At 37.4% G+C, this 27,230-nt stretch overlaps 1 protein-coding gene across 1 annotated transcript in view; it reads right to left on the bottom strand.

Moving 5' to 3' along the window:
* Positions 1-27,230, bottom strand: part of THSD7B (thrombospondin type 1 domain containing 7B) — a 975,852-nt gene that overhangs the window by 523,589 nt on the left and 425,033 nt on the right. Inside the window, exons 6-7 of the mRNA XM_056117681.1 lie at positions 24,777-24,932; positions 11,558-11,755 (exon numbers count right to left, since the gene is read on the bottom strand). Of these exons, the coding sequence (XP_055973656.1) occupies positions 11,558-11,755; positions 24,777-24,932 (354 nt within the window). The remainder of the gene's footprint in view (positions 1-11,557; positions 11,756-24,776; positions 24,933-27,230) is intronic.

Here is a 27,230-nt window from a genome sequence, read left to right on the forward strand (position 1 = left end):
TTAAAGAAATTATAATGAATCTTATAATTTGATGTAGTATAGATAGCCAACATAAAAATGAAGGATTCTATAAAAAAAAATAGCTCAGTGAGTTAGAGAGAAAGTACAGAGGGCTGGACAGTTATCTGTATGAAACTGACCTAGTTTCGATTCTTGGAACTCCATATTGTCTGTTGAGCCCCACCAGTAGTGATGTCTGAACACAGAGACAGGAGTTAAGTTCTTAACACTGCTGGGTGTGGGGCCCAAATCAAACAAAAACGTTCTACAGTCCACCAATTTAGCAGAGTCTAAGCATGCGCAGCTCTACTCCTGTGATTTCATCAACAGGAAGATTTCAGAATATGTAGACCAATGTTGCTTCTTTCAGAATTGTGATAGTACTGGATAGAAATTATTTAGAGTTGATAATTCTTCCAAGTTTCCCCAGGGTTTAACTTATCTCAATAAGCACAGTCCCACATGCCTAAGAAGGAAAGACCACTTTTCTCACAGCCTTTACCACAGTCCCTAGAGAATCTTATAAAGTAAGAAATCTTAATTATTAATCAGGCAACTAACTAAAGAACTGACTGAAATAAGTGAATTTTCTACTTAGCCAAAATCTTAAAATTGAATTTATAGGATCATACTATATTAATGTTTCAGAAAGTTCTAAATATACTTCAAATTAATTTTCTTAAATTTTATCACTAAAAATGGAGTGACAGCACAGTGGTAGGGCGTTTGCCTTGCACAAGGCCAACCTGGCCGAGCCGGATTCAATTCCTCCACCCCTCTCAGAGAGCCTGGCAAGCTACCGATAGAATCTCACATGCACGGCAAAGCCTGGCACACTACCTGTGACATATTCGATATGCCAAGCACAGTAACAACAAGTCTCAAAATGGAGACATTACTGGGCCCGCTCAAGCAAATCGATGAACAATGGGAGGACAGTGTTTGTTTTGTTTTGTTGAAATCAATTTATTTTTCTGTATAATTTTATAAGAACTGTACATTCACTTGCCTATGGTCTTCCAACAGAAAACTTCAGTTTAAGTATAAATACACAGGGATGTTTTGGGCTGACACAATAAGTAGAGCACCTAATTGGAATTTTATGGCAAAGATGCTAAATACCTTCAATTTCAGCAAAACAAAGAATATAGAATAGTCGAGAATGGGAAAAGAGGATTCATAGAGCATCTCTTGCAGAATTTCCAGTATAATCACCTTGAAGAGAGGTCTCCAACGTCTGTGTAAATGCATTCAATAACCACAAGCTTATTATTCTAGTCACCATGACTAGACAGCTGAAAATAGAACATGTGTTCAAGTATTAAGCCAGAATTTGTCAAATTTTAATGTCTGCCAATTTGCCTTCTAAAGCATTATACCTAGGAACTAATGACATCTCTCTGAATCACTATTCAAGTACAGTTTAATAAAAAATAATTTTAGTATTAACTTGTTTTATAATTTTGTGTTATAATAAAATTATACACACATCATAAAAATATCTTGACTGTTTTACCAAACTCTGGCAAACTTCCCAATATGCTATTATTAGCAGTTATATTAATTCCTTCCTCTGGGGATACCTCTACTACAAAGAAGACTCTTTTAAAATTTTTTCAGATAAACCGCTTCTCTATCCACTCCAATATAGTCAGATAAATGATTCTTTGTGCTGTAAAAACTGTGTGAATTGTTCCTTGTACCAGAAGGAAACATATTTGGGTTTTATATTGTCATTATGCATGATGATATGATGTTTCTATTACTGATAGTTCATACAAATGAAGGAGAAGCAAAATGTTTAGTGAGAACTTAGACATGGATTTCTTCCCAGGGCTGTAGCAATAGTACACTAGGCAGGGCATTTGCCTTGCACACAGTCAACCCCTGTTCAATCCTGGCTTCTTATAAGGCCCCCTGGCACCCATCTGGAGTGATTACTGAATGTAGTACCAGGAGTAAGCCCTGAACAGAAGTCTGTGTGTGGGCCCATCTCAAAAAGAAAAAAAAGAACTCACAATAAAACAACATGGATTTTTATATTTTATATACTAGTTAACTAGCACTGGAGCTTTTAGTTCACACTTAATTGAAAACCTAACTGAAATCAGTATGTGTGGACATAGAACAAAGCTATGTCTGAGTTGTGGTATATGTGATATGAATCTGATGATACTGATGAAGTGGACAAAGTACTTGTTTGAATTTAACACCTGAAATTCTGATGCTATAATTTAATAGTTGATTGACTTGGTCTAGCAACATATTTTAGTTACAATGTTCTCATCAATGACATGGTAATACACATTGGATCATTGTGCAAGCCAATTAAAATGATTCCTTTATGTTCTATAAATATTTATTGAACACAATGTGTACACCAGACATTTTTCTATTATGCTAAAAATACAATAAGAAATGAGTTTAGGTTTATGCCCTTGACAAACTTAAAGTCAAATGGAAATAAACAAGTGAGCAGATAACTTCATTATAATGTGGTAAAGATATTACACCTGAATAACAAAGAGTTATGTAAACAAAAATAGAGACACTCTATAAATTAGGATAATTTGTGCATGCAGCTATTATAAATAAGCTCTGCTGTAAACTGACTTTTATAATACAGAAATATCTGCACCTTTCAATAATAGCCAGATCTCATTTGTGATTCAGGGATTGTCAAAATCTTTCAGAAGTAAGACTGTCTAAATTTCTGCCCTTAGTGCACCCATCACACAGCCTAACTGCACACCCTTCACTCAGAAGCCACATAGCCTTCAGATGATTGTTCTACAATACTATAAATGTTTATTGTGTTATTTTTAGAGACCACTTCTAGTGGTGCTATGAGGACTTAGGTCACAATTGGCAAAGCTTGTCTCTATTGTACGGGCCTGAAAATTTTGTGCTTGGGACCAATGGTTCTTGGGGTAAAAGGTCTTTTTTTAAATATGTATTTCACATTATGGAAACAAAACCATATTCCCATGACTAATACTATAATTTCTGTTAGCTACATTAGTGGAATACGCATATATTCCTTAGAGCATGTCCAAGGTAAAATTTTAAATTAAAGGCAGGGGTGACAATCACATTAATTCCCACTGAAAGATTTGGTTGACCATTTAATCTCATGAAATACATTTTTAAGTATCAGTATAATTCATTTTCCTTTTTGTATCATATGAAATGAGAACAGTAAGTAGGATTTCTAGTGGGAATTACAGAACAGAGAAAAAGAAGAAAGCTTTTTTATGAGAAATATAGGCACACTTTAGGAGGCAATTTACTCTAAGCTATTTTTAAATAATAAAATATAAAAAAAATCAGACTATATCCAGTCTGAGTGTGAAATCCTGGTGCAGTAGTGATGTGAATATAGTATTTTCTTTAGATATCTCGAAGAAGAGCAGAGACAAAATTCATCTTGTACTGTATCAGTAAGCAATAAGGTGGAAAAAGGAAATAATTCAAAATACAGTATCTGTTTATAAACAGACAACCTCCAGTAAATATATTTAGAGTAGAATTGCAGCTCCTCTCTTTTTAGCATTTAAATTGATTCACCAGTTTAGGTGTAATTACCACCTTTCCATCCACACATGGATGGGAAAGCTCTGATGAGAATGAATCTCTACTTTTCTCTTTTGGATTCCCTCATTGCTGAACATTATTAAAATTTCACCTTTAATTTCACTGTAAGACAGCTAAATGAAAGGGAATGAGGAACTTGGCTACAGGAACTCTCAAACTGAATCTCCTTTAGAGTTTGATTTCTGTAATGTGAATAGCAGCCTGATCTTATTGGCACTTTCAGCTGCAATGTCAGGCTTATTTCAAAACTTAATTCTCCATATTTATCATCACTAGACTTTCGTTGGTAAGCACCCTGACACCAGACTTCTACTAGTTTGTAACCTGAAAAAGACACCTTGCTAAAAATCAACATTTTTCCCCCTTGGAACCTAAAGAACTTATTTCACATGTTATTGAACTTCTGTTTCTTCTAGTGCCCTGTTGACTTTCTACTATGTGGTCTTTATTAATCCACCCAGTAATGATAAAGAAACAAAAGAATATTCACTCATTACTTGCTTTTAGAAAGATAGTAATATATTTCATGGATTTCCAAAGTAACATCTCCAGGAGGATTCGAGAAACAACAGCTTAGAATCAATACTACTGTTGATTCTGTTTAAGTATGCAACAGGTATTTCCCTCCTGTAGCCAATATCTGATATATAGCATTATTATGAGACTATCCACAGTCCTCCTTCTTATTAAAAGAGTTTCATAAACTATACCTTGACAAGCACCATGAAGATCACATGGAACCTTGTTAGAAATACAAATTCTTTTTTTAATTTTATTTTGCTCATTGGCCACATCCTGTGCTGCTCAGAATTTACTCCTGGCTCTGCTCTCTGGAATTACTCCTGGTGGTTAGGCAATCATATGGAATATTGAGGATCAAACCTGGCTTGTCTATGTGCAGGCTAGTGCCCTACCCACTCATTGTACTTTCTCTCAAGTCTCCAGAAACAAATTCTTGAGGCCCATACTAAATTGATTGAATCGGAAACTATACAGTAATGGATGGGGAATTTTGATTTTTATAATCTCTCTATCTGACTCTTATGTAACTGTAGTATTAAAACCACTTGGCAAGAACACAGGAGATAAAACAAGTTTCCCAAACAAGGGAGATCAGATTTTCCTGCACAAATAAATCCCTAACATATAAATGCAGACTTTCTTTCTTACTCAAACATTCCAAATAGATTTTGGAATCCATTACAAAATAAAAATATAAAATAAGTAGTGTTCCCGTGCGAGTGATAAAAGACATGAAGGTTAAAGAGGCTCAGGAGGCTGGTGTGCTGTGCACATTGCCAATTAAGAAAGAGATGGCGTTCAGAATGGTAGGAAGAAGCACTGTGCCAAAAACTCTTCAGATATCACAAAATAACTGACACATTGGTTTGCTCAAAGCATTACCTGACTTCTTGTGAGACTCTCCTTGAGGGCTATATAAATATATATATATATATATATATATATATATATATATATATATATATATATTGCAGCAAACGAGGTGCTTGCATTGCATGAGACTGACACCCTGGCAACACATATAATCGCCTGAGCTCTACCAGATGTGATTCCTGGGTGGGGATTAACCTCCAAACACAGACAAATGTGACCCCTCTCCCTCAATAAAAATGATCACCAATGTGGAATTATATGAAATGGTTTCTATCTCCCAAAGGAATAGATACCCCCCCCATAACATAATTGTCTCATTATAACCAAACTATGACAGAGAATCTAGGTCAGGTATGTTTCAGTGATTAATGCCAGGTAACTAGTGCAGGAGTGAGGAAATAGTAAATTAAGATAATAAAGGAGACATGTGTAAATAAAAGTCACTTCCCCAAGAAACAGGGGCCTTATCTCACTGAAAACTTTGGGAAGTATACACCTTATGGTTATTAAACCCGACAAAGGCCAGGAGCTGGTATTGATGCATGAACTTTACATCACTAACTAAAGGGTGTGTCCTTCTCTTGCTAACTCTCTGGCACTTATTCTTTTTAGTGAAGTATTATAAATATATTTAGGTATATGAGAAGAAAAAAATCCCATAAAACAAAAAAGAAAATTTATGAATCCAAGTTGAGACGCAGGTGATTCCAGAAAAGAGTGTGCCTCCAGCACTTCTGACTGCATATGTAGGCAAAGAAGACACCAGTGGCCAGGAAATTTCCTAGGCACCTAAACACAGGTATTGTTCAGTGAAATATTAGGATGCACCTAAACACAGGTACTGTTCATTGAAATATTAGAATGAACATGCACAGAAATGGTACATGACTGAGGGGATCTGTGTGGGAAACAATAGTCTATTCACTCTGATAATTCTAAAATATTATTTCTGTGAATGTACAATGTTAATGAAAACAGAAACTTATCCCCTCCATTGATCACCAATCACTCTAAATACCTGAAAATAGATTCTAAATATCCCAAAAACTACAATGCATGTATATATATGTATGTATATAGTAGAAAATAGTACCCTAATAAAAATCAATGCTACAAGAAAGTATATTTTATTTTAAAAAATTACCATTATTCCTTCCAGAATGTGCATCTTAATGAATAACAATGGCCTACTTTTTTCAAACAAACTGTCCTTGTTTCAAATTTGAACACAATTTGTATTTTAAATTTATTTTAGAAAAAGAGTACCAGCACTTGCTGTTGCCACTCCAGTTTTGCAGTGTACCGTTATAAGATTGATCTGCTATAGGGCTATAGTTTTGTGGCAAAGAAAAACATGACCAATAATCTATTTCTCATTCTTGCTAAAATACAACCAAATATGCCGAAATGGCAGTTGAACGTTTCTAAGGAAAAAGAAAAAATATACAAATATGTGTAGCATTTATAAACCTACATGATAGATAACATCATCAAAGTTTTTTAAAATAATAAGTTGAAAATAAAAGGGCACTCTCCAGTATTTTACTTTAGAGATGATGCAGATGAAATTTAAACTAAAATAATAAAGATCATATTTTTGATTGTTCAAGATTAATAATATAAGACAAGAACTCAGAAAATGCCTGCGAAGTTAAAAACAAAGTCTAATACCCATCCACCTAAGAGAAATGAGAACTCATTTCAAATTCTGCATATATATATATATATAATATATATCCTTAAGGAAAATATAAGGGGCAGGTCTGACACAACTATGAAAAAACAAAGAGCTTGTATGCAATAGGGTGTGCCAGAAAGACTGGAGAATGTCATGTATCTGCCACTGAGCCAACTTTGTTCTTGACATATTATTTCTACCATCACCCATATCACTGCTCTACTTTTCATGTATGCAAAATGTGTACCTCATTATCATATATCACTGATTATCATATCATTTATCATATATCATTTATCATATATATTATCATATATCATTTATCACTGAAAAAAGATGTTAGTTGAAGAATATAGATCTTATTTTTTCTAAGATAGCCTGTTTTCAAACTATGAGGCAATCAGCTGGTGCATACATAGAGCCTGGTTGCTCCAGCAGACAGTCCTGCTATTTATTCCATGATGCTGTGGTAGTGATTATCCACTCTGCATTGTGTAGACTTGAAAGATGATAGTTCACTTGACAGCCATTTGGGTTGCTGTCTGTTGAGCTGCCCTCATACGAAACTTACTTGAGAAGTCACAGCATGGCAAACCCTCATCAGTTATCAGTAAAAATGAATAACAACGAACACTTATGAACACCAGAAACAAAGGTTTAAAACACAGTGAATTAAGTTGATAATTTAAGGGAGAAATATGTTGAACATGCAGTTTGCATCACACACCATTTACTTTTAAATTCCCCCTTGAAATAAAAGAAATGTAGTTGTCAGTGAGACAAGGAAAACCTTCACATACTCAATAGTCAGTAGAAGTCTATTGACCCACACTAATAAGATACTGTGCAGACGAAAAATTCCAAAGCTTATACACTAAAGCATTATAAATCAGATTCCACATCAAACTTCTCATGCAGGTAATATATTAAACAATTTTCTTCCTGAAAATAACTATTACTGAGACATTTTTGCTATAGTCACAGGCTGGGTGAAAATAGAAACTTCAGTGAAACTGATTAGAACATATGATTAATACTTCGAAGTAGGACTGTGTCAAAATATATCTACACAGTAGGTACAGATATTCAGAATTACTACTTTAGGTAGTCCGAAGTATATGACATTATTTAACAAAAAATTCAGATACTATTTTCAGACACCTTCTGTGACAGAGATGACATATTTTAAAAATTTCTAAGATAATTATTTTATGAAAATAGGAATAAAGAAGTAGATCTTCGTATTAGAAGACACAAAACCCCAAAAGATACTTTGAAGACATTTAAAAATCCTTAGCACAGCTCCTTGAAAATCTCTTGACTCTACAATTTGTATGGGATGTAGGATAATATGCAGAGATACTGAATATTCCTTTCAGATTGTGAGATGGATGAAATAAATTTGTATCTTAAAGACTAAACAATAAGAAACAAAAGAAGTTACCTTTCTAAATTGTAGTGAGCCTCAAGCTAATTTTATCTAAAATGAATTTGGTTTTGTTTTATATTTTAATGAAAATGCATGCCCTTTTTCATGCATAAACTGAATAAATCTTGAAAGGACCTATGAAAAATTACAAAAATGAGTGATTAAAATTTTCAAATATCACAAAATTCTGGGTATTTATTAAAAACATTATCACTTCTTTCTTTCCTCCTTCCTTCCTTCCTTCCTTCCTTCCTTCCTTCCTTCTTTCCTTCTTTCCTTCTTTCCTTCCTTCTTTCCTTCCTTCCTTCCTTCCTTCCTTCCTTCCTTCCTTCCTTCCTTCCTTCCTTTCCTTATATTTCTTTCCTCTTTTTTCCTTCCTTCTTCCATTCTTTTCCTCCCCTCCCTCCTCTCCCTTCCCTTCCCTTCTTTTCCCTTCCCTTCCCTTCTTCCCTTCCCTTCCCTTCCCTTCCCTTCCCTTCCCTTCCCTTCCCTTCCCTTCCCTTCCCTTTCCTTCCCTCCCTCCCTCCCTCCCTTCCTCCCTCCCTCCCTACCTCTCTCCCTCCCTTACTCCCCCTCCCTCCCTTCCTTTTTTCTTCCTTCCCTCCTTCTTTCTTCCTTTTCTTTCTCTCTCCCCTTCCTCCCTCCCTACCTCCTTCCTTTCCTCTTTCCCTCCCTCTCCCTCTCCCTCTCCCTCACCCACCCCTCTCTCTGAACTCAGAAATTACTTCTGTCAAAATTTGGGGCATCATGCCGGTACCTGGATGCAAGGAATTGAACCCAATTCAGCTGTGTGTCAAGCAAGCACATTATTCACTGTACTATCTCTCGGGCCCAGCTTATCAGTATGTAGTTACAGAAAGGTATAGTAAAATGTGGAGAGTCTGAGCATCTGTGGCAAACTTCTATCATCAATCACCAAGAATTTAACAGCATACATATTTAAAATATATACAATTAGATCACATCGCTAATTTCTCCCTGGACAATACTGCTTTAGCAATTAGGAAGTCAGCATGTTTTCCTTACTGATACCATCCATGGCTATTGCCCCACCAATGGAGAATTCATGTATGTCAGGATTTGATACACAGTTACTTCAAGGAACTCAATAATGACCCAGAATCATAATTCCAAGTTCTTACAGAATTTGAGTATAAGACAATGACTTCTCAGGAATAAACAGCAAAATTCTAGAATTGCTGTTAAGTAGTAAGGTTGATACCTCTAAAAATTCAGTAGAAGGCAAAAAACCAGTTGTGAAAGAAATCCTAAATCTTACAGATGAACGGTCCTGGCAAGCCTCTCATGTCTATGGATTGACAGAACCTGACAGTCATTTGCCCATGAAGCTCAATGTTAAAATAATCCTCTGCTTCCACATATGAAAGTTGGGAAGAAATTGTGTGGTTATTCTAAGCCTTATTATTATTATTTTCAGATTAATTATCTTTACACTATTCCATCAAGACAGAGGGTGACAATAAATGTGCAATATACATAAAATATATGCACAGTATTTTGACTGGTTATGTGCCAGGCACTTTACTAATCACTATAACTAATTTTCTATCTCACAACCTCACCACCTGAGAGTGAAATATAGGTTTTATTATCCTCACTTTACAGCTCAAGGAAAGAATGCCTCTGCAAGTTGAATAATTTCCCTGAGATCATCCAGCAGGGGAGTATCATATTTGAATTCCAACCTGTCTGATTATAAAGCCCAAATTGGAAATCTCTATACTATTCTTTCTGACTTCAAAGGAAAGCAATATAAAAATGATTTTATTTCACTGTGATAATATATTGCACATACATTTCCCGATCAAGAATCATTCGATGAGAGTTTTAACTAGTGAAAAAAGATTGACGTTAATGAAATCTGTTGTTACTTTATTTAATCCAACAACTTCCCAATATCATGAGAAAGCAATTGCATTACTCGATCGCATTTGTAATTGTCCGATTTAATTATGGCAATTAGAAAATAGAAAGAAAGAAAAGAATAGAAGGAAGAAAGGAACAAAGGGAGGGAATGGCGGGGGGGGGGTACAAGACATCAAGGGATATAACGGGAGCAGAGAACGAGCATAGCTGGAAAAGGAAAACAGGAAGAACTGTAAGAAACACATTGGTCAGTGCCTGCCTGGTGTGGAAGCTGCTAACCATTCTGAATCCACTTAGCATATTTTTCTGTTTTATAGATCATGTTCTTCAAAAGTCAAAACATTTCATCCCACAATCATGAGCATTATCAATGAGATTTCCTGTGGCAGATGTGATTAATTGATATTTTGACATTATTTTAAAATGATTAAGTTATTTAATTTGTGAGATAGAACTTTAAATGTCAATTTTTCTCATTTTTGTATGACCTACATATTTTCTAAATCATCCTTTATTTTCCAAACAACCATTGTACTTGAAACATAGTAAAGAAGAAAAGACACTGTTGTTAATAATTCTGTGAATGATGACAAGAAAAATTGAAAATTGGTTCTTCAGATATGTTAGTATATTGTGTAGAACTAATTCCAGTCTAATATCATAGAAGTTAAATTTATATTGGATTTTAACCAGAAGTACATCCCTGGAATCTTTACTAGGTAGTACTTGTGAATAATAGCACACTTCATACAGACATCATGAAAAACAAATACAATTTGCTTTGTTACTTTACAGATGATTTCTATATTCCATTTTTCTGGATAAATTAAAAACGCCAGAGAAATCCCTAGACTCACTGTATAGCATTCAGATATCATCAGTGTTCTTTTGTCATGGAATATGTAACACCATATAAAGTCAAGACAGCATATTTTTTCAGCAATGTGTCACTTGACTTAAGTGCTTTCTAACTGCTATTTCAGCACTTGACTGGAACATAAATATGCAAGTAAAGGAAAAATTATGCTTCTCTCCTTCAAGAAACTTCCCTATTAAAAAGGATGGTGTGACTAGAGAGAGTACAGTGGATGAAGGAGATGGAAGGAAGGAAGGAAGGAAGGAAGGAAGGAAGGAAGGAAGGAAGGTGGGTGAGGGAGGTAAGGAGGGGAAAGGAAGGGGAGGGGAAGGGAAGGGGAAAGGAAAGAAGGGAGGGAGAGAGGGAGGGAGGAAAAAGAGGAAGGGAAGGAGGGAGAGATGGGAAGGAGGGAGGGAGGGAGGGAGGGAGGGAGGGAGGGAGAGAGAGAGGGAAAGCAGGAAGGGAGGAAGGAAGGAAGGAAGGAAGGAAGGAAGGAAGGAGGGAGGGAGGGAGGGAGGGAGGGAGGGAGGGGCTTAAGGAAGGAGGGAATTAAGGAAGGAGGGAAGTGAGGAAAGAGGGATGGAAGCAAGAAGGGAAGGCATGAAGGAGGAAAGGGCGGAAGGGAGGAAGGAGGGAAGGAGGAAAGGAAGGAAAGGAGGAAGGAGGGAGGGAGGATTAGGCATGAGATTAACAACACTTATGCATCTTTATATCATACCTTGATCATTCTGGCAGATGGCTTTCAGGATGCGATGTCCCTGTCCACATTTCCCATGATCAGGGATACAGACTCCTTCAGTTGCTAACCATTGATAGCACATGGGATCCTCACAAGGAACAGATTCAAGTAAATGAGGGCAATGTCCCTGAGGCCCTGTGGGTTCCACCAGGACATGGCGCTGTCTCATCCTAAACCCTAAGAGAGAAAGAACAGAAGTATCATAGGAGTTCAATCTTTGACAGCAAAGTGTAGAAGTACCAGTTAGAAAATAAATTAATTTCCAAGGCCAGAGAAAACAGTTCAGTGGTTGGAAATTACCACAAGTGTGTGGGGGTGGAGGGTAGTTAAGAAAGAAGAAGGTCCAGTATGACAACCACAGTTGGAAATGATCACTCTGGACAAGAACTGATTGTTGAAAGTAGGGAAAGGCATATGCATGATAATTTTTCAGCATCAGAATTGCAAACTATATGCCCAAAATGAAAGAGATAGACAGACACAGAGACAGAGACAGAGACAGAGACAGAGACAGAGACAGAGACAGAGGAGTGGTGCCATTGGTGCTGGGAAATTACACTGGTAGAAGGATGAGTTTCGGAACACTGTAGGACTGAAACCCAATATGAACATTTTTGTAATGCTCTATCTCATGGAGATTCTCTAAAAAGAAATAAATGTAGGGAGATACGGTGAAAAGAAAAGAAAAGGAAAGGAAAGAAAAGAAATTAAACATTTATTTGAATGCCTGGCGAGCATGATGTATCTGATACGCCAAACACAGTAACAACAAGTCTCACAATGGAGACATTACTGGGCCCGCTCGAGTAAATGGATGAACAATGGGAGGACAGTGTTTACAGTGCTACCTAGAACTCAAAAGCATGGATCAGTCTGATACATTTTTTATGGAAAAAGAGAGAATAAGAAGGAAAGAGCAGAAATGTGGGAAAGGGAAGAGCCAGAGCATGAAAATTCTTTCAAGAGTTTATAATTTATGACAAGGCCAAATAAATCAAACAGAATAATAATTTGCATATATCTAATGTACAAATACCTAGGAAAATAATTAAGTCTCACGTAGCCCACAGGCAAATCTATGAGTTGTTTTTAATTTTTTACTTTCACTTTTTATACTCTGTTAAATTTAATTTTATGAAGGAAGCATTGGTTTGCAGGTGTGTAAATGTTTATGTGTTTTATAAGCACAGCATTACCACATCATGTCCACCACAGAAGCCCCAATATTTCTTCATCACAGTGTACTGGACCTTTCAGTCCCTTTCCTAGAATAACCTCAATTATGTAGTCTACGCATACATGTTTATATTTATTTATTTGTTTCATTTATTTTATACTCTCATATTACACATAAAAGTAAATTGCTTCTATAGCTCAGCATATTTCTGGTCGCTTATGTTATGCCCTGAGTGTTCTTCATAGCATTTTTAATAGCTCCAGATCATTCTATCAAGGAATGATTTGACAACTGGTACAGTTCTCCCACACTAGCTATGAGGGTCTCTGCACTATTATACAGTCTTTTTTTTTTTTGAGTATACTACTAGGACTAACATCTAAAGTACCCTCACAGGGAATGACCTGGATTATTAAATTGGTAAAACACCCTCCTTGTAGGTTGAGTTTGATCTTGGCACAGTCCCATATCCTGAGTGCAATGCTGGTGGCACAACCAGTTGAGATCACCAAGGCCACAAAAGAATGTATCACCACCAGTGTACCACAGCTAAGTGTAAGACTGCTAGTTATCATAGCAGTAACAAACACAAAAGAAGAAAGGGAAGTCCCATCACAATAAACCTATACATAGAACTAAAATGCTTGAGTGTATGGAGTCACAGGTGTGAAGCATGTACAAAATCGGCGGAAGTGGGCTGACACCGCAATCACAATGTAGGAATGGGGGGACGGATCTATGGAGAAATGGGGGCTTCATTCTCATTCTCCTCCTGGTGGGCAATTTCTCAGCCCCACTAATTACCATGAAGATATGTGGATGTTCTCTTGTCAAGTTGTTGAGAATTGTCTAAGAGCCAGTAATCCAAGGCTTCGCTTGTTTTTACATAGAGTGTTTCTTTTTTATGTTGGATTTAGGGCCATAACCAGCAGTGCTCAGGGTTTCTTTCTACCTCTGTGCATAGGGATCACTCCTGCTGATTCTTGGGGCCAAACACCTCACCTACTGTACTGTGTTTCTGACCCGAAGTGTTTCTATTTTTATTTTTATTATTATTATTTTTTTAATTTTTAGTGTTTCTATTTTTAAATTCTGGGAAGTAATTTACAAATTTTGGAGAAAATTGTTTCATAAAAGCAAGTGCCTGAGATTATCTCTAACATACCACTCTGTGACTTTTCAATTTATATCCTTCATTACATCTAACTTTCAAATCAATGTCTACCTTTCCCGGGTTTTCCCATTTATTTTTCCATTAATTGATATTCTACATGTAATAAATTCAATTTAATTCCCTGTTTTTAAAAAGAAAATCAATCTTATCGCATTATTATATTTTAAATGGTTTGTCATTTAGTCCTTGAGGTAAGATAAAAAGAAAAGGAAGACAGCACACATGATAACAATGTAGTGCATGTGAAAACCCTGAATTGTTCAGATGAGTGTCTCAAGCTTCCCGTAGGAAGAGAGGAGGTCATGTGATGGAGATTAAGAAGTAACAACGTCGGTTATATTAGTCACATAGGTTTACCAGAACTAATACCTGTTTTTCCCATGTAGAGTCAAAGAATGAAAAGGATACAAAGATCAAAGTGTAATCGGAAAAAAGCTGAGTGATTCCTTTTTAAGCAGCACAAAAAGATTGCTTGACACATGCTTTTTAAGCCACAAGAGGGAGCTGAGCTTCCTTAGAATACTGCAGGGCTGGGCAGATATTTTAAACAAAGTGCTTTATTGAGGGGTCTGGCTGGGTTAACCCACAAACTCTCTTTAATAGAGACTGTTAGATTTACTTTAAGTACCTGTGGGAAAACAACGTATCATGCAACCCAATCAGAGACAATACTCTCAGGGCACTGAAAAAATATTAGGTCAAGAGCAATTAAAAAGTAATAACAATACAGCTTCTGCCCTGCCTCACACCTCCCTGCCAATATCATTAATTAGTCCATATAAAAACTACAGAAAAACTCAGCTGCATCTCCAGGCCACTCAAGAAGAGACACAATAAACACACAGGTTAGCTCTAAGCAACACCTTATAGACATCAAATTACAACGACCTCTGGGCTCTCATTGGGGCATCATCTGAATGACCTCTTGCCTTACCCCTTTTACTATATGACACTTATTTACTGTCTTATTGTTGTATTTGTTTAGTTAATATCTTTTCACAAGCCATGAGATGGTTTTCATGATTTATACTCTTTCATAACCAACTCAGAAACTTGGCAGTCTTCACTAGGGATTCTGGGAGTTGTACTACATAGAGCTTAATGGCACTGAGGGGCAGGTATAGTTTCCCTCTATAAATCATATTGCATCTTACTTCACCATAAATCTATAAATTACATACCCTCAGTCAATAAATTCTTTAGGCTTTTATTTGCACTGCCCTTGTCTAGACTCCAACTAGGATCAAATCATAGCAGAAGCTCAGCATAAACAAAAACCTTGGATTGACTTGTTAGCATTTCACGTTAATCAAACATTGGTATTTATGCCTGTAATACATATCAGGCTTCCCCAAGGGGCATATATTCTGAAGACACACAACATCCAAGCCCATAGTTCTGGTACATATACTGAATTTCATATTAATCAGATGGTATAATTTAATAACCATTAACTGTCATATGTAGAATGCTGTAGTATACTTTGGGAAGTCACAAAAGGAACAGAGGATTCAAATCTATGCTTCGTGGAGCATATAATCCAACAAGGGGAAAATACACATGCATTATAAGCAGATATTCTAGATCCTATCTTCTTTAACCAGGGTCGATGGAGCCATATTGGGTCACATAAATGAATGTGGCAGTGGAAAGCTATTTGGAAATAGTAAAAGTTTTCTGAATGCACAAAGACCAGAAACTAATGAGAAACCAGCCATGTAATGAAACTGAAACATTTGACAGTACATGTCCATTTGCATTTTTCAGGCAAAAAAGGGTAGTGAGTGACCAGTACAGCAAGTAAGGCTATTTGTCTTGCACAAAGCCGACCTGGGTTTGATCCTTAGCATCTTGTGTGGTTCCAGGAGCACTGAAATTGAGTGCAGGGCCAGAACTAACCCCTGAGCATCTCCAGCTATGAACCCAAAATGAAACAAAAATAAAAGAAAAAATAAAAAAGAGGGAGTGAGTGGGAAAAAGTGAAGAATCCCAACAATAAACCAAGATTCTCTGGTCTTGAGCTACTTTATTAATACTATTCCAATTATTAACTCCTCAAAACCATTTCAGAAGTTACTATTTTAATTTTCCATGTGTGAGAAGGAAGTTCAGATGATATTCTATTACTTCTTCAAAGGCAGATTACTGGTTATGTGGTAACAAAATGGTATAGAGGTGAGGTTTTTCTGGGTACTGATCAACTCACCAAAAATAACTTTTATTTTTATTTTTAATATTTATTTATTTATTTTTGCTTTTTGGGTCACACCTGGTGATGCACAGGGGTTACTCCTGGTTCTACACTCAGGAATCACCCCTGGCAATGCTCAGGGAACCATATGGGATGCTGGGAATCGAACCCAGGTTGGACACATGCAAGGCAAACGCCAGCTGCGCTATGACTCCAGCCCCCCCAACCCCCCCCCCCAAAAAAAAAAACTTTTAAAATTAAGCCCTGGTGATACTGTGAATGACTTCTAGCCCCAATTCATAAAATGAAACATGTTACATGTATCATTTCCTAGAAATAAAGGTGGGTAGACTAGTAGCATTTTCAACATGAGAAAGCTCAAAAGTGATAAGTCACTACCTGAAACAGCTTCATAAAATATTTTCAGGTACTTTCCATTAACTCAAGATTGAGGAAATATTCTAAAAGTTTCGTGCATACACCATTGGAGAAAATTTTAAAAGGGTAAGTAGATGGGAAGAGGACAGAGAGATATGGCAGCAGGTAAGGTATAATATCTCTGTCTCAGTTTGATGCACAGTACCCTATAACATCCCCTGAGGACCAGAACCCTGAGGACCATAAGTAGTCCCTGAGCACAGAGTCAGGAGTAAACCCTGAACTCTACCTTGTGTGGCCCAACAATTAAAAAAACAAACAACAAAAACAAAAAAAAAAATAGTGAACAGTGATTTGACAATAAAAAAAATGCAAGTGGTAGAAAATAGTTAATGATGCTAAGAAATGAAGCATGAAATATTATTTATTTTTGTTTTGAGCAGTGTTGGGGGGAGGAGCAGATCTGGTGCTGCTGATCGGACCCCGGCCCCCTGCATGCAAATCATGTGCTTTAGCTCATTGATGTCTCTCTCCAGTTCCAACATTGCTCAGTTGAAATAGGCTCAAAAGCGAAAATTCATGTTACAGGACTGTTTTGTTCTTCATTATTCTGGTGTTATTGGTCCAGAAGTGTCCACATGATCTACTGAATTATGGATGGCAAGACTATGTCTCCACATTCACTCCATTTGATAGGTTTGAAGAACTATCCAACAAAGTAGACAATGTAACAAAGGCTTACTCTACCTTCAACTTTCCATTTGCACTCCATCTCCCTCAGCTGTGGTTGACTGGGAACAACTCATTCAAAGACTATAAGATGCAGGGTGGACTGGGTGATGGCTGTCAGGGTTCAATGTTTTTTTTTTTCTTTTTTTGACCACAGTAGGCGATGCACAGGGGTTACTCCTGGTTTTGCACTCAGGAATCACCGTGGTGGTGCTCAGGAGACCATATGGAACACTGGGAATAGAACCTGGGTTGGCCATGTGCAAGGCAAACGCCCTACCCGCTGTGCTATGGCTCCTGCCCCTTCAATGGGTTTTGATGGAGGAACATTAACAATTTGGTGGCATAAGGTGTGGTATCATTTAACTCCTACCATGCATATTTATGCTTTCGCTAACCAAAAATATATATATGAAAAGATTATATCTAAGATTCTAGCTCTTTAAAATTAATTAGTTTTCCTATAGGGGCAGAATTTTATAAGACAGTGATCAGATGGAATACAAATATAATTGATAAGATTCCTGGGAGCAGAAGAACTTTCGGTGATTAAAATGAGAAGTCAACACAGTCCCCCACAGGAAAAAAAATTAAGAGAATGGAAAGAGAACTCCATAACATATGTATTACCTGTGACAAAGCAAAATGATCTCAAGAAATTCTCATTAAAGTGCATCTATCAGCAGGCAATAGTACAAAGTGTAAATGGTCCTTTTTATTATTATAAATGTAAAGATTTTAAATGTCAGTATTTTCCTACTAGAGTGAGATATCAAAACTGATTTAAGAGTATAAACAGAAGGTTTTGGGAGTTAGTTCTATGGTCAGGAACACATGTCTTTGAACATAAGAACTGGAGTGTTCCCAGAGCACTGGAGTTCACACGTCTTGCCTTCAAGAGCTCCAAACACAACTGGGGTCACATCAATAGCTCCCACATTGCCAAGCCAAACCAAACAGTACTGCAATGCTGGGCCTTAGCATTTAATGACCTAATTCAATTGCGTATCTCAGAGAGTGATCCTCAGGGACTCCTGAGCACTACTTGGGAATCCAACCTGTTCAATCCACCTGCAAAAATAAAATCATGAAATTTATATTCTTTATTCATAAAGGACTGGAGCAATAGCACAGCAGGTAGGATGTTTTCCTTTCATGCGGCTAACCTGGGTTCAATTCCTCCGCCCCTCTCGGAGAACCAGGCAAGCTGTTGAGAGTTCCCTGCCCACACAGTGGAGCCTGGAAAGCTCCCCATGGTGTATTTGATATGCCAAAAAGTAACAACAAGTCTCACAATGGAGACGTTACTGGTGCCCACTTGTGCAAATCGATGAACAAAGGGAGGACAATTCTACAGTGCTATATTCATAAAAATAAGATTTTTATTCAAAAGATAAAGAAAGACAGTCATGGCTTCTTAATTCAAAATGTGGATTCCTAAGGGGATTTTTCACAATGCAGGTGCTATGGCCATGGAGGGAATGATTTATACTGTTTAAGCAGCCCCTGCATACCAGAAGGCTCTGTCAGAAGATTTCCTCTTTTGAATAACTTCTGTTGGCAAGAAGTTATTATTATCTCTAGTACATGTCCCAATGGACAAAAGTGTCATAAAATATATGTGTATGTATCAGAAAAGTTTAAATGTATATACCTATGTCTAAAGTTCATTCATCAGCAACTTTTGGGTCTTTTTCTTTCTTCCATGTATCTCTAATTAGAGCTCTCTGGCAATACATCAAAGATGAGGCAATGACTGATCAAACCAGATCCAATTTAAAATCCTCTGAAAGGTGCCTTAGCTTCAAGTGACAAGTACCAACCTGAAGGCCACTGTTCCCCTGTCCGCTTGCCGCAGAACTGATGGAAGGTGTGAAGGGTGCGGACAAGGTCTGGTTTTCTAATGTGCTGTGGTTCCAAGTCGGAGATGAGTTCTGACAGAAGGAAGGGTGTCTGCCTTCAACCACAGTCACATAAGACAGCTAAGCGAGCAGCTAGTTTCTTCTGTTAGATATTAAAGCATTTCTTGCTCTCCCATCCCTCTCTACTCCCTTTTAAAAGACTGTGAACAAAGGAGACATACCAAGGCAGTGGAAAGAAAATGGTAATTGTCCTTGAGTCTCCCTTTGCTGCTTTTGTCTCTTTATGTTATGTCTATTTTCTCTCTAATTACCCACATCTCCTATATAGAAGAGAATATAATATATCTAGAAAAAAACATGGATACCCTATATCTCTGCTAGCAGGTTCACTGCATTTATTTTGGGTTGGGAATGCAAAAGTGAGGCTCAGAACTCTGGTTTACATCCTTGAGCTTTTCCGTGTTTAATGCATTAGCCTCTGTACCCCAGCCGAGGTGGAATTCTAAACTACACTTATTTGGTGCCACTGAGGGACTCTGGCAGAACCAGAGACCCTGGGTCAAAGTGAGATACAGACAATCTTACAGGAGCTGGTTAAAGGTCAGGAGCATTAACAAGATTACCTACTCCCATCCAGTTTTCTTCTCCTTGGATGCACAGATACAGTTCCCTAGAGGATAAACTCCATTTTTTATTCTTTCCAAGAATAAAATAATCCCAGCAGTTTTCACCAGGATTTTTAACATCAAAATTCTCTCTGCTCTAAGGCAAGTATTTATAAAATATTAAACTCTGTACCTGACTAACAACCACTGTAATTTACACTCCTTCCTCTCTGCATTATTGAGAACCAGAACGGGTCATTGAGCTTCAGTCTGGGCCTGTAAAACAAAGGCTAAATTTAATCAACTCCATGAAGCCCCTAAATTCTGCAGTGAATTGAAGTGGAGCATGTTAGGTGAGAGGTTCTACCATCCTTTTTTTTTTTTTTTCTTTTTTTGTCCCAGCTGAGAATCTTTCAAAATTGTACTGTTTGAGGGATCATTGAGGGATCAGAGAAATATACAGGAGTAAATGAATATGCCTGGCATTAAGCCAATCCTGGTACGATAGCAAACGCACAAGGTCTCCAATAATTACCAGAACCATTGTTGGATGCCCCTGAGCATTTATAGAATGCAGCCCTAAAGACCTGCAAACACTGCAGAGTCAAAGCTTTGAGCACTGCTTTGACCACAAGACTAAATGCCCTGAGTACCACTGAGTGAGCCCAGGTAATCCAAAGGCACTGAAGATTCATTTAGGACCATTTCCTCAGGCCCTCCCACAGCTCTGTTGGTTTAGAATAGTGGAGTGGGGATGGGGTAGGGGCTGGGGTGGGGGCATGTTTCCTAAACACAGCTTGGAACACCTTCCTCTACAAACAAAACCTTGGCAAGACAAAACAAACAAACAAAAAACAAAGACCAAAAAAAAAAAAAAAACTCTTTCAAGTCAATTGCTGGTGCTCTCAGGCAGATCTTTAATCTATTCTGCATTGCCTTTCAAAGTTTGCTGGCTGCAAACTTTGTTTCCTCCTCCTCCAGGAATATGGACTGATACTAAAACCAAACACAACAAATCTTATGCCCATTGTCATTCCAACATTGACCTCGGTCTTCTCATGACCTTCACCTGGTGTCTTCTGTACCTCTATATCTTTGTACTGCATTCTTCTCTATGTCTGAGTCCAAAGTATCCCTCATAGAAGAATTCCAGTTGCTGGCATAATGTCTACTCTAACCCAGTAAGTCTTCATCTTAAATTTATTAGACTTGCAATGATGATTTAACAAAACTGTTGGTGAGATATTGTTTAACTCACAACAAGTGATGGCTAAAACACGGTGGGGCAAGGAATATTTTCAGAAGTTGACAAATCAAAAGAGACTAGAAGTCATTGAAGGAAAAGTATGTGGTAAACAATGGACCTGCTCTCAGCAAAGTGATAATGTGAAATGGAAAAATTTAAAAAAAACAACGTAGTTTCCACAAAGTATTTTGTGAAAAGTTGGACTTCAGTGACAGAAAAAAGCAAGATAAAGAATAAGGAGCATTCTCTGAAAATGAGCTTCTTTTAAATCCTGCCTTGCCTGACTTAGCATTGCTTTGAACATATTATAGTACCAACACCTCCCTTTTATATGAAGAACCTATCCCAAACCATGTCTGTGTGGTTTGGGTGGAACTGCCCCTCCAATGGTGTCCTATTTTTGGCACCTCACCACTTTTATTCAAATGACTAAACTGTAAGGACCATCCGGTACAGACAAACAACACAAAAGCAGCTAATGAGGTAAATGCATGTCTTTCTTTTCCTGGAATTATCTGGGAAGACATTTTTTACCACTTCTGACAAACTTTCTGACATAAAACTATCTCTTTGTCACTGTCACTGTCCCCCTGTTGTTCAATGGTTTGCTACAGCGCCCCAGTAACGTCTCCATTGTGAGAGTTGTTGTTACTGTGTTTGGCATATTGAATACATCATGGGTAGCTTGCCAGGCTTTGCTGGGCTGGCGAGATACTCTCGGTAGCTTGCCGGGCTCTTTGAGAGGGATGGAGGAATCAAACCCAGCTCAGCCAAGCTGGTTGCTTGCAAGGCAAACACCCTACCATTGTGCTATGTGTGTATGTTTAAAATCTACTTTCTGAGCAACTCTCCAGTATGCAATGTTAGGGATAAATGGAAAGATAACAGAATCACAAACAAATAGAAGATTGTCAATAGATGCAACTGAACAAGACCTGCTGTTCTTGGTGGTAAACCCCCATCTGACCTAATCCAGTTTAAATTGGCTCTTCCATCATGCATTGCAAAGAACACCTCAATAATAAAAAGCCCACTGAGCCAGAAATAGGTTCTCCAACTTTGAAACTAAAGGAAGCTGGCCTTAAAGCAGCAGAGTTGCACCAGTCTGGATAACCACAGTGACAGAGGATGGTTTGGGGTTGCAGGAAGCTGGTTCAGCTCCAAGTGATTCTCTAGACAGAATCTTTAAAGAGTGGCATCAGCTAAACATAAGAGAGCTAGTTCTCATGAAAAACGATTGAGTGAAGGGCCTGTAGGACTGCTCAGTTACCTGTAATTTCCCATAAATCTATAAAATATCTGTGCTATAGTTAAGTAAACCTGGGCTGATTTAGACAATCTGGGCCTAGAGTTTTGTCACCTATAAAATAAAATTATCAGTATCTACCAAGTTATTGTCAAAAGTAAAGAGCTAAAAAAGGATAAACTATTGATGTATGCAACAGTGTGTCTGAATCTCGAGAGTGTTATGCTAAGTGATGAAAGACATGAAAGAGTTTGTTCATTTTGAATTAAAAAAATCAAAATGTAAGAAAAAATCAATTCATGGTTGTCTGGAGCTGGGTGTAGGGAAATAGAACTATACTGCACATATCTCTGAGCAGAAACTTTTGGTCTAATGTTGACTTCTGAAATTATGCTAATATTCTGCAAATTAAAAAAATAAAATAAAACCAACAAATACAGGAAAAACAGCAAGAAAATAAACACAAAAAATGGAATCAACTCTACTGATTATAATATACAGCATAACAAACAGAGCAGAGCAGGTAATGGAGGTAAACTTATCCAAACACCTGTTTTATAAACTCTCAAGTCAGAGAACAACTCTAAACAATAAGTGTTTTTTAGATGACAAAGCCAAACTGAATAAAAGATGAAGAGATAACTGACCAGCATTTTTCAAAAATCTCAATACAATGAAAGATAAATTTCAAAATTCTTACAAGTTAAGGAAATTAAAGGAACACAATAGCAATGCAGTATATGATCTTGGGTTAACCTTTTCTTTTTAAGGAACATTACTGAACAGCTGACAAAATCAAGTTACTATAGATTAAAGTGTTAAAATATAAAAATATATAAGAGGACTTGCTCTAGAAACAGGTATGCTAGTTTATGGAGTCTTATGTGTATTTCAAAGTCTGATTATATACAAGTGGACCACAAGGCCACACACAGTGGATATTAATATTCAGGAAAATTGTTTTCATAAACTAAAGATCATAGGGGACATCCTGATTACGTGGCAGTGAGGGAACTTGAAATTGCTCTGTTTGAGTTCCACTATAAAAAAAAGACTTCTTTAGCTTGACATAAGAATTAAAATTAGGGCTGAAAAACCCAAAAGAAGAGCGAGAACAAAAGGGAATGCCCTGCCACAGAAGCAGGATGGGATGGGTGGGTGGGTGGGAGGGATACTGGGATCATTGGTGGTGGAGAATGGGCACTGGTGGAGGGATGGGTACTCGATCATTGTATAACTGAAACCCAAGCACAAAAATTTGTAAGTCTACAACTGTACCTCATGGTGTTTCACTAATAAAAATTAAAAAAAAATAAAATAAAATTAGGGCTGGAGAGAGATTATGGGGGCTATAGTGCTTGCCTTGAATGTGGCCAAACCCAGTATGATCCAGGTACTGCACAGGGTCCCCTGAGCACAGCAGGAAGTAATCTCTGAGCAAAGAATTAGGAGTAAGCCCTGATACTTACTGCTTTTGGTTTAAAAACAAAGACAATAAAATAATTAAAATAAACTTTTATTTTTCTCTTAGACTCCACAGCAGTCTTTCTCTTCTCTGTGTGTGTGTGTGTGTGTGTGTGTGTGTGTGTGTGTGTGTGTTTGTTTTCTGGGTGGGGGGTGTTGGAGAGGGAAAAATAGAAACTCAGAATAAAGAGAAAAAAGAGAAAGTCCTAGAAAATTGTGTGTGTGCGTCTTGGTAGGGAGTGTGTGTGTGTGTGTGTGTGTGTGTGTGTGTGTGTGAGTGTAGAAGGAGCTGCTTAAATTTTGGCTTTTCAAATGCACACAAAATCAGTGAAAAAAACTATTTTTGCAGCATCAAGTGCTTGGCCATCTCTTTGTATTGGATAACTAGGATTAGGGTTTAGCAAACACAATCTAACTTATTCAGTGTCCTTAGGCTTCTCTTCATAGACAAAACATTTCTTTTTAGTCCAACAGTTTAAAGAAACAGTATCAATACAAACAAGAGTCAAAGAAGGAGAAGCCAGTAGCTCACTACAACTGAACTTCTGAAGACTGAGATGTGTATTTAAACAGTAAACTAACATGAATCGAGATCTCTGGGGTTTAGGGGTCTACAAGACTAAACAAGCACCTAACATTTAAAGATTTTATTTTAAGCCTGAGGACAACACAAAAATGTACACAGCATACAGAAATCTCCCTCACAAAATATAAAAAAAAACATAAAAAAATAAAATTCAGTATGTGAACACCTGAAACGAAACAGAATGGAAAGCACTTGATTCCTTATATGATTATAGGTTTATGTATAATTCTTTAGTAACCCTTCATATTTTTGCAGATGGATGTATATGCAAATGTATAGGTGTATCAAGACATTATGTCACATCATTTAAACAACAGTCACTTCACCAGCTAGGAGCCAAATTAGCAGGTGAAATCCAGGTTGGAATCTGTACTCCACAGAAAGATCCACAGATTCCCTAATAAATGACTGATGTCAGGCTTGGGCTGGTAATATACATTTTATAAATATTGTCTTAAGCATCCTTAATTACCAACTTAGCCACTAGAATAAATATGTGTTCACTGGGAGCAAATGAAGCAATGCAAACAAGACACTCACCTTTTTTCCCTTGAGGCTCATGGCAGTTTTCATGGATGCACGGGCCCCAGGCTGACCAGGAAGACACTATACAGTCTGTCGAGCAAGGGACATAGCAGAGCTGAGAGGCCAGGGGGGTAGGTCCGGAGCATAATGTATTTTCCACTGGTCTAGAAACTAAAGGACAAAAGTAATAACAACCCAGTCACATTTTCTTGACATTCCTAGAATTGTTTGTCTTTATTTGTGTGTCTGCCACATCCATTTTATGATTAAAAAGAAAGGCATGCAGGCAAAATATCAAAACTCGCCTCGCTTCACTCCATATTATTAGCATTTTGGTGAGGCGTTCTTTGCAAAGCAAGACAGAGATAAAGGGCAGTTTCCTGCTTCACAGACTATTCCCTAGGAATCCAAGAAAGGCTTGAAATACAGATACAAATTATCGAGAGTTATGATTTAAGAAAAATTAAATGGCATTGTGAAGTTTCAAGATGAGTCTATCTAGACCGTATAAATGACCAGGCTGCTGTGCAAAATCAAAATTGAACCCCCGAGGTGGGGTGTTTAGCATAACCAATCTACCGCTGTGACTCCCCTGAGGGGTGGAGCTGGCAAAGACACACAAGAAAAATGGTTCTTAAAATAAGAAGAAAAATCAGGATCTTGAACTGCAGAATTAGCTCATACATGTCAGTTTCATTAGTGAGGCTACCCAGAGGCACAGAGTGTCCAGGAAATGGAGGACGCCAAACAAAGAGACTTCTGGGGGTGTGCACATGCACCCAGACCGTCCCAGCACTAGGCCACTGCAGGATGTAGTGATCACCCATCCATCTAGTGGTACCCATTCCACCACCTCTATACAGATCAATTCTGTGAGTCATGAAAATGCCTGCATAAAGGTCTACTAATAAAAGGATTCCTATCTTTGTGGATGTTATCACACAATGGAGACTAAAATAGGGAGACTTAAAAAAGAAACAATGAAAGAACAGGCACATGCGTAACTACATTTGCGTGGAGCAAACGCAGACGAGCTTTGAAGCAAACTACAAGCATGTGAGCAAAAATCTGAAGTGAAGACAAAGTTAGTTGATGGAATAGCTTGCCCTGTTTTCTATCTACTTCCTATATATTATTTCCATCCAGTTAGGCAGATTACAAATACTTGCAAGCTAGTGAGAGTCACAAAAAATTAGATGGCAAATAATGACATTTATTTTGCTTCCTGTCTTTACGTGGTGTTATGATTTAAATCTGGTAAAGATAGCAATAAATCACTGGCTGACAGGCAGATCACGGAACGTCAACCAAAACAACAGCAAAATTAAAAACTACTAGCATGAAAAAGTTTTAAATCTAGAGGGAAAGGTGTCTCTAATGAGCAATGGGGCAACCTGAGGTAATGATAGGGCTTGATGGTAGGGATAGGAGGGAGACAAAGAAGCAAAGCGAAAAAACAGTAATGTTTTATTTATAACTAGCCTTTTTTGCAGTTGCCAAACTAGTTTGAGCTAACTTAAAGAAAAAGAAAAGAGAAAGTCAGACTGCCAATGTAATGCCTATGAAATAAAGAGAAAAAGAAGAGAGAACAGATGTGGAGGGGTATAAGGGTGTGACTTGGGAAGGATGGGGATAGGTGATGATAAAAAAAAGAGACAGAATCATTGATAGCAACATTTTGGAGGTAGAGGTCAGAATGGCCAGATCTGGTGGTATAAACTTGACAGTGATGAATTATGGGTAAATAATTCCTTACATAATAGACTAGGGGATTATGAGTGAGGAATAGGAGACAAGGTTGCTACATAAATCATGACTCTATTCCAAAATTATAAGCTGCCACATTATATGAAACCCTTTGCATGGTATATACTTTCAAGAAATTATCAAAATAGATGGGTACACAAAGAACAAAATCATTAAATTGTTTTTCTGTGGCTGGAGCGATAGCATAGCAGGTAGGGTGTTTGCCTTGCACAAGGGCAACCCAGGTTGGATTCCCAGTATCCCATATGGTCCCCTGAGCACCGCCAGGAGTAATTCCTAAGTGCAGAGCCAAAAGTAACCCCTATGCATCTCCGGGTGTGACTCAAAAAGCAATAAATAAATAAATAAATAAATAAATAAAATAAAATCTCAGAGACAATGTCAAAGAACAACATGCACATGAACTGATAAGTCTACATAATAGATATTTTTGGTTCATTTCCAGTGTTTGCTATAAACAATTTTACTTAGTTTTATAATTTTTGTTTTATATATATATTTATATATTATATATGTGTATATATATATTTATTTATATCACTGTCACTGGTCACTTTCCTGCCGTTGTTCCTTGATTTGCTCGAGCAGGCCCAGTAACGTCTCCATTGTGACACTTGTTATAGTTTTTGGCATATTGAATACGTCACAAGTAGCTTGAAAATCCAGAGTTTGAAAACAAGGAAAGTATTAGACAGAAATACT

The sequence above is a fragment of the Sorex fumeus genome, unplaced genomic scaffold (assembly GCF_029834395.1).
Source record: "Sorex fumeus unplaced genomic scaffold, SorFum_2.1 ptg000035l, whole genome shotgun sequence".
Lineage (NCBI taxonomy): Eukaryota > Metazoa > Chordata > Mammalia > Eulipotyphla > Soricidae > Sorex > Sorex fumeus.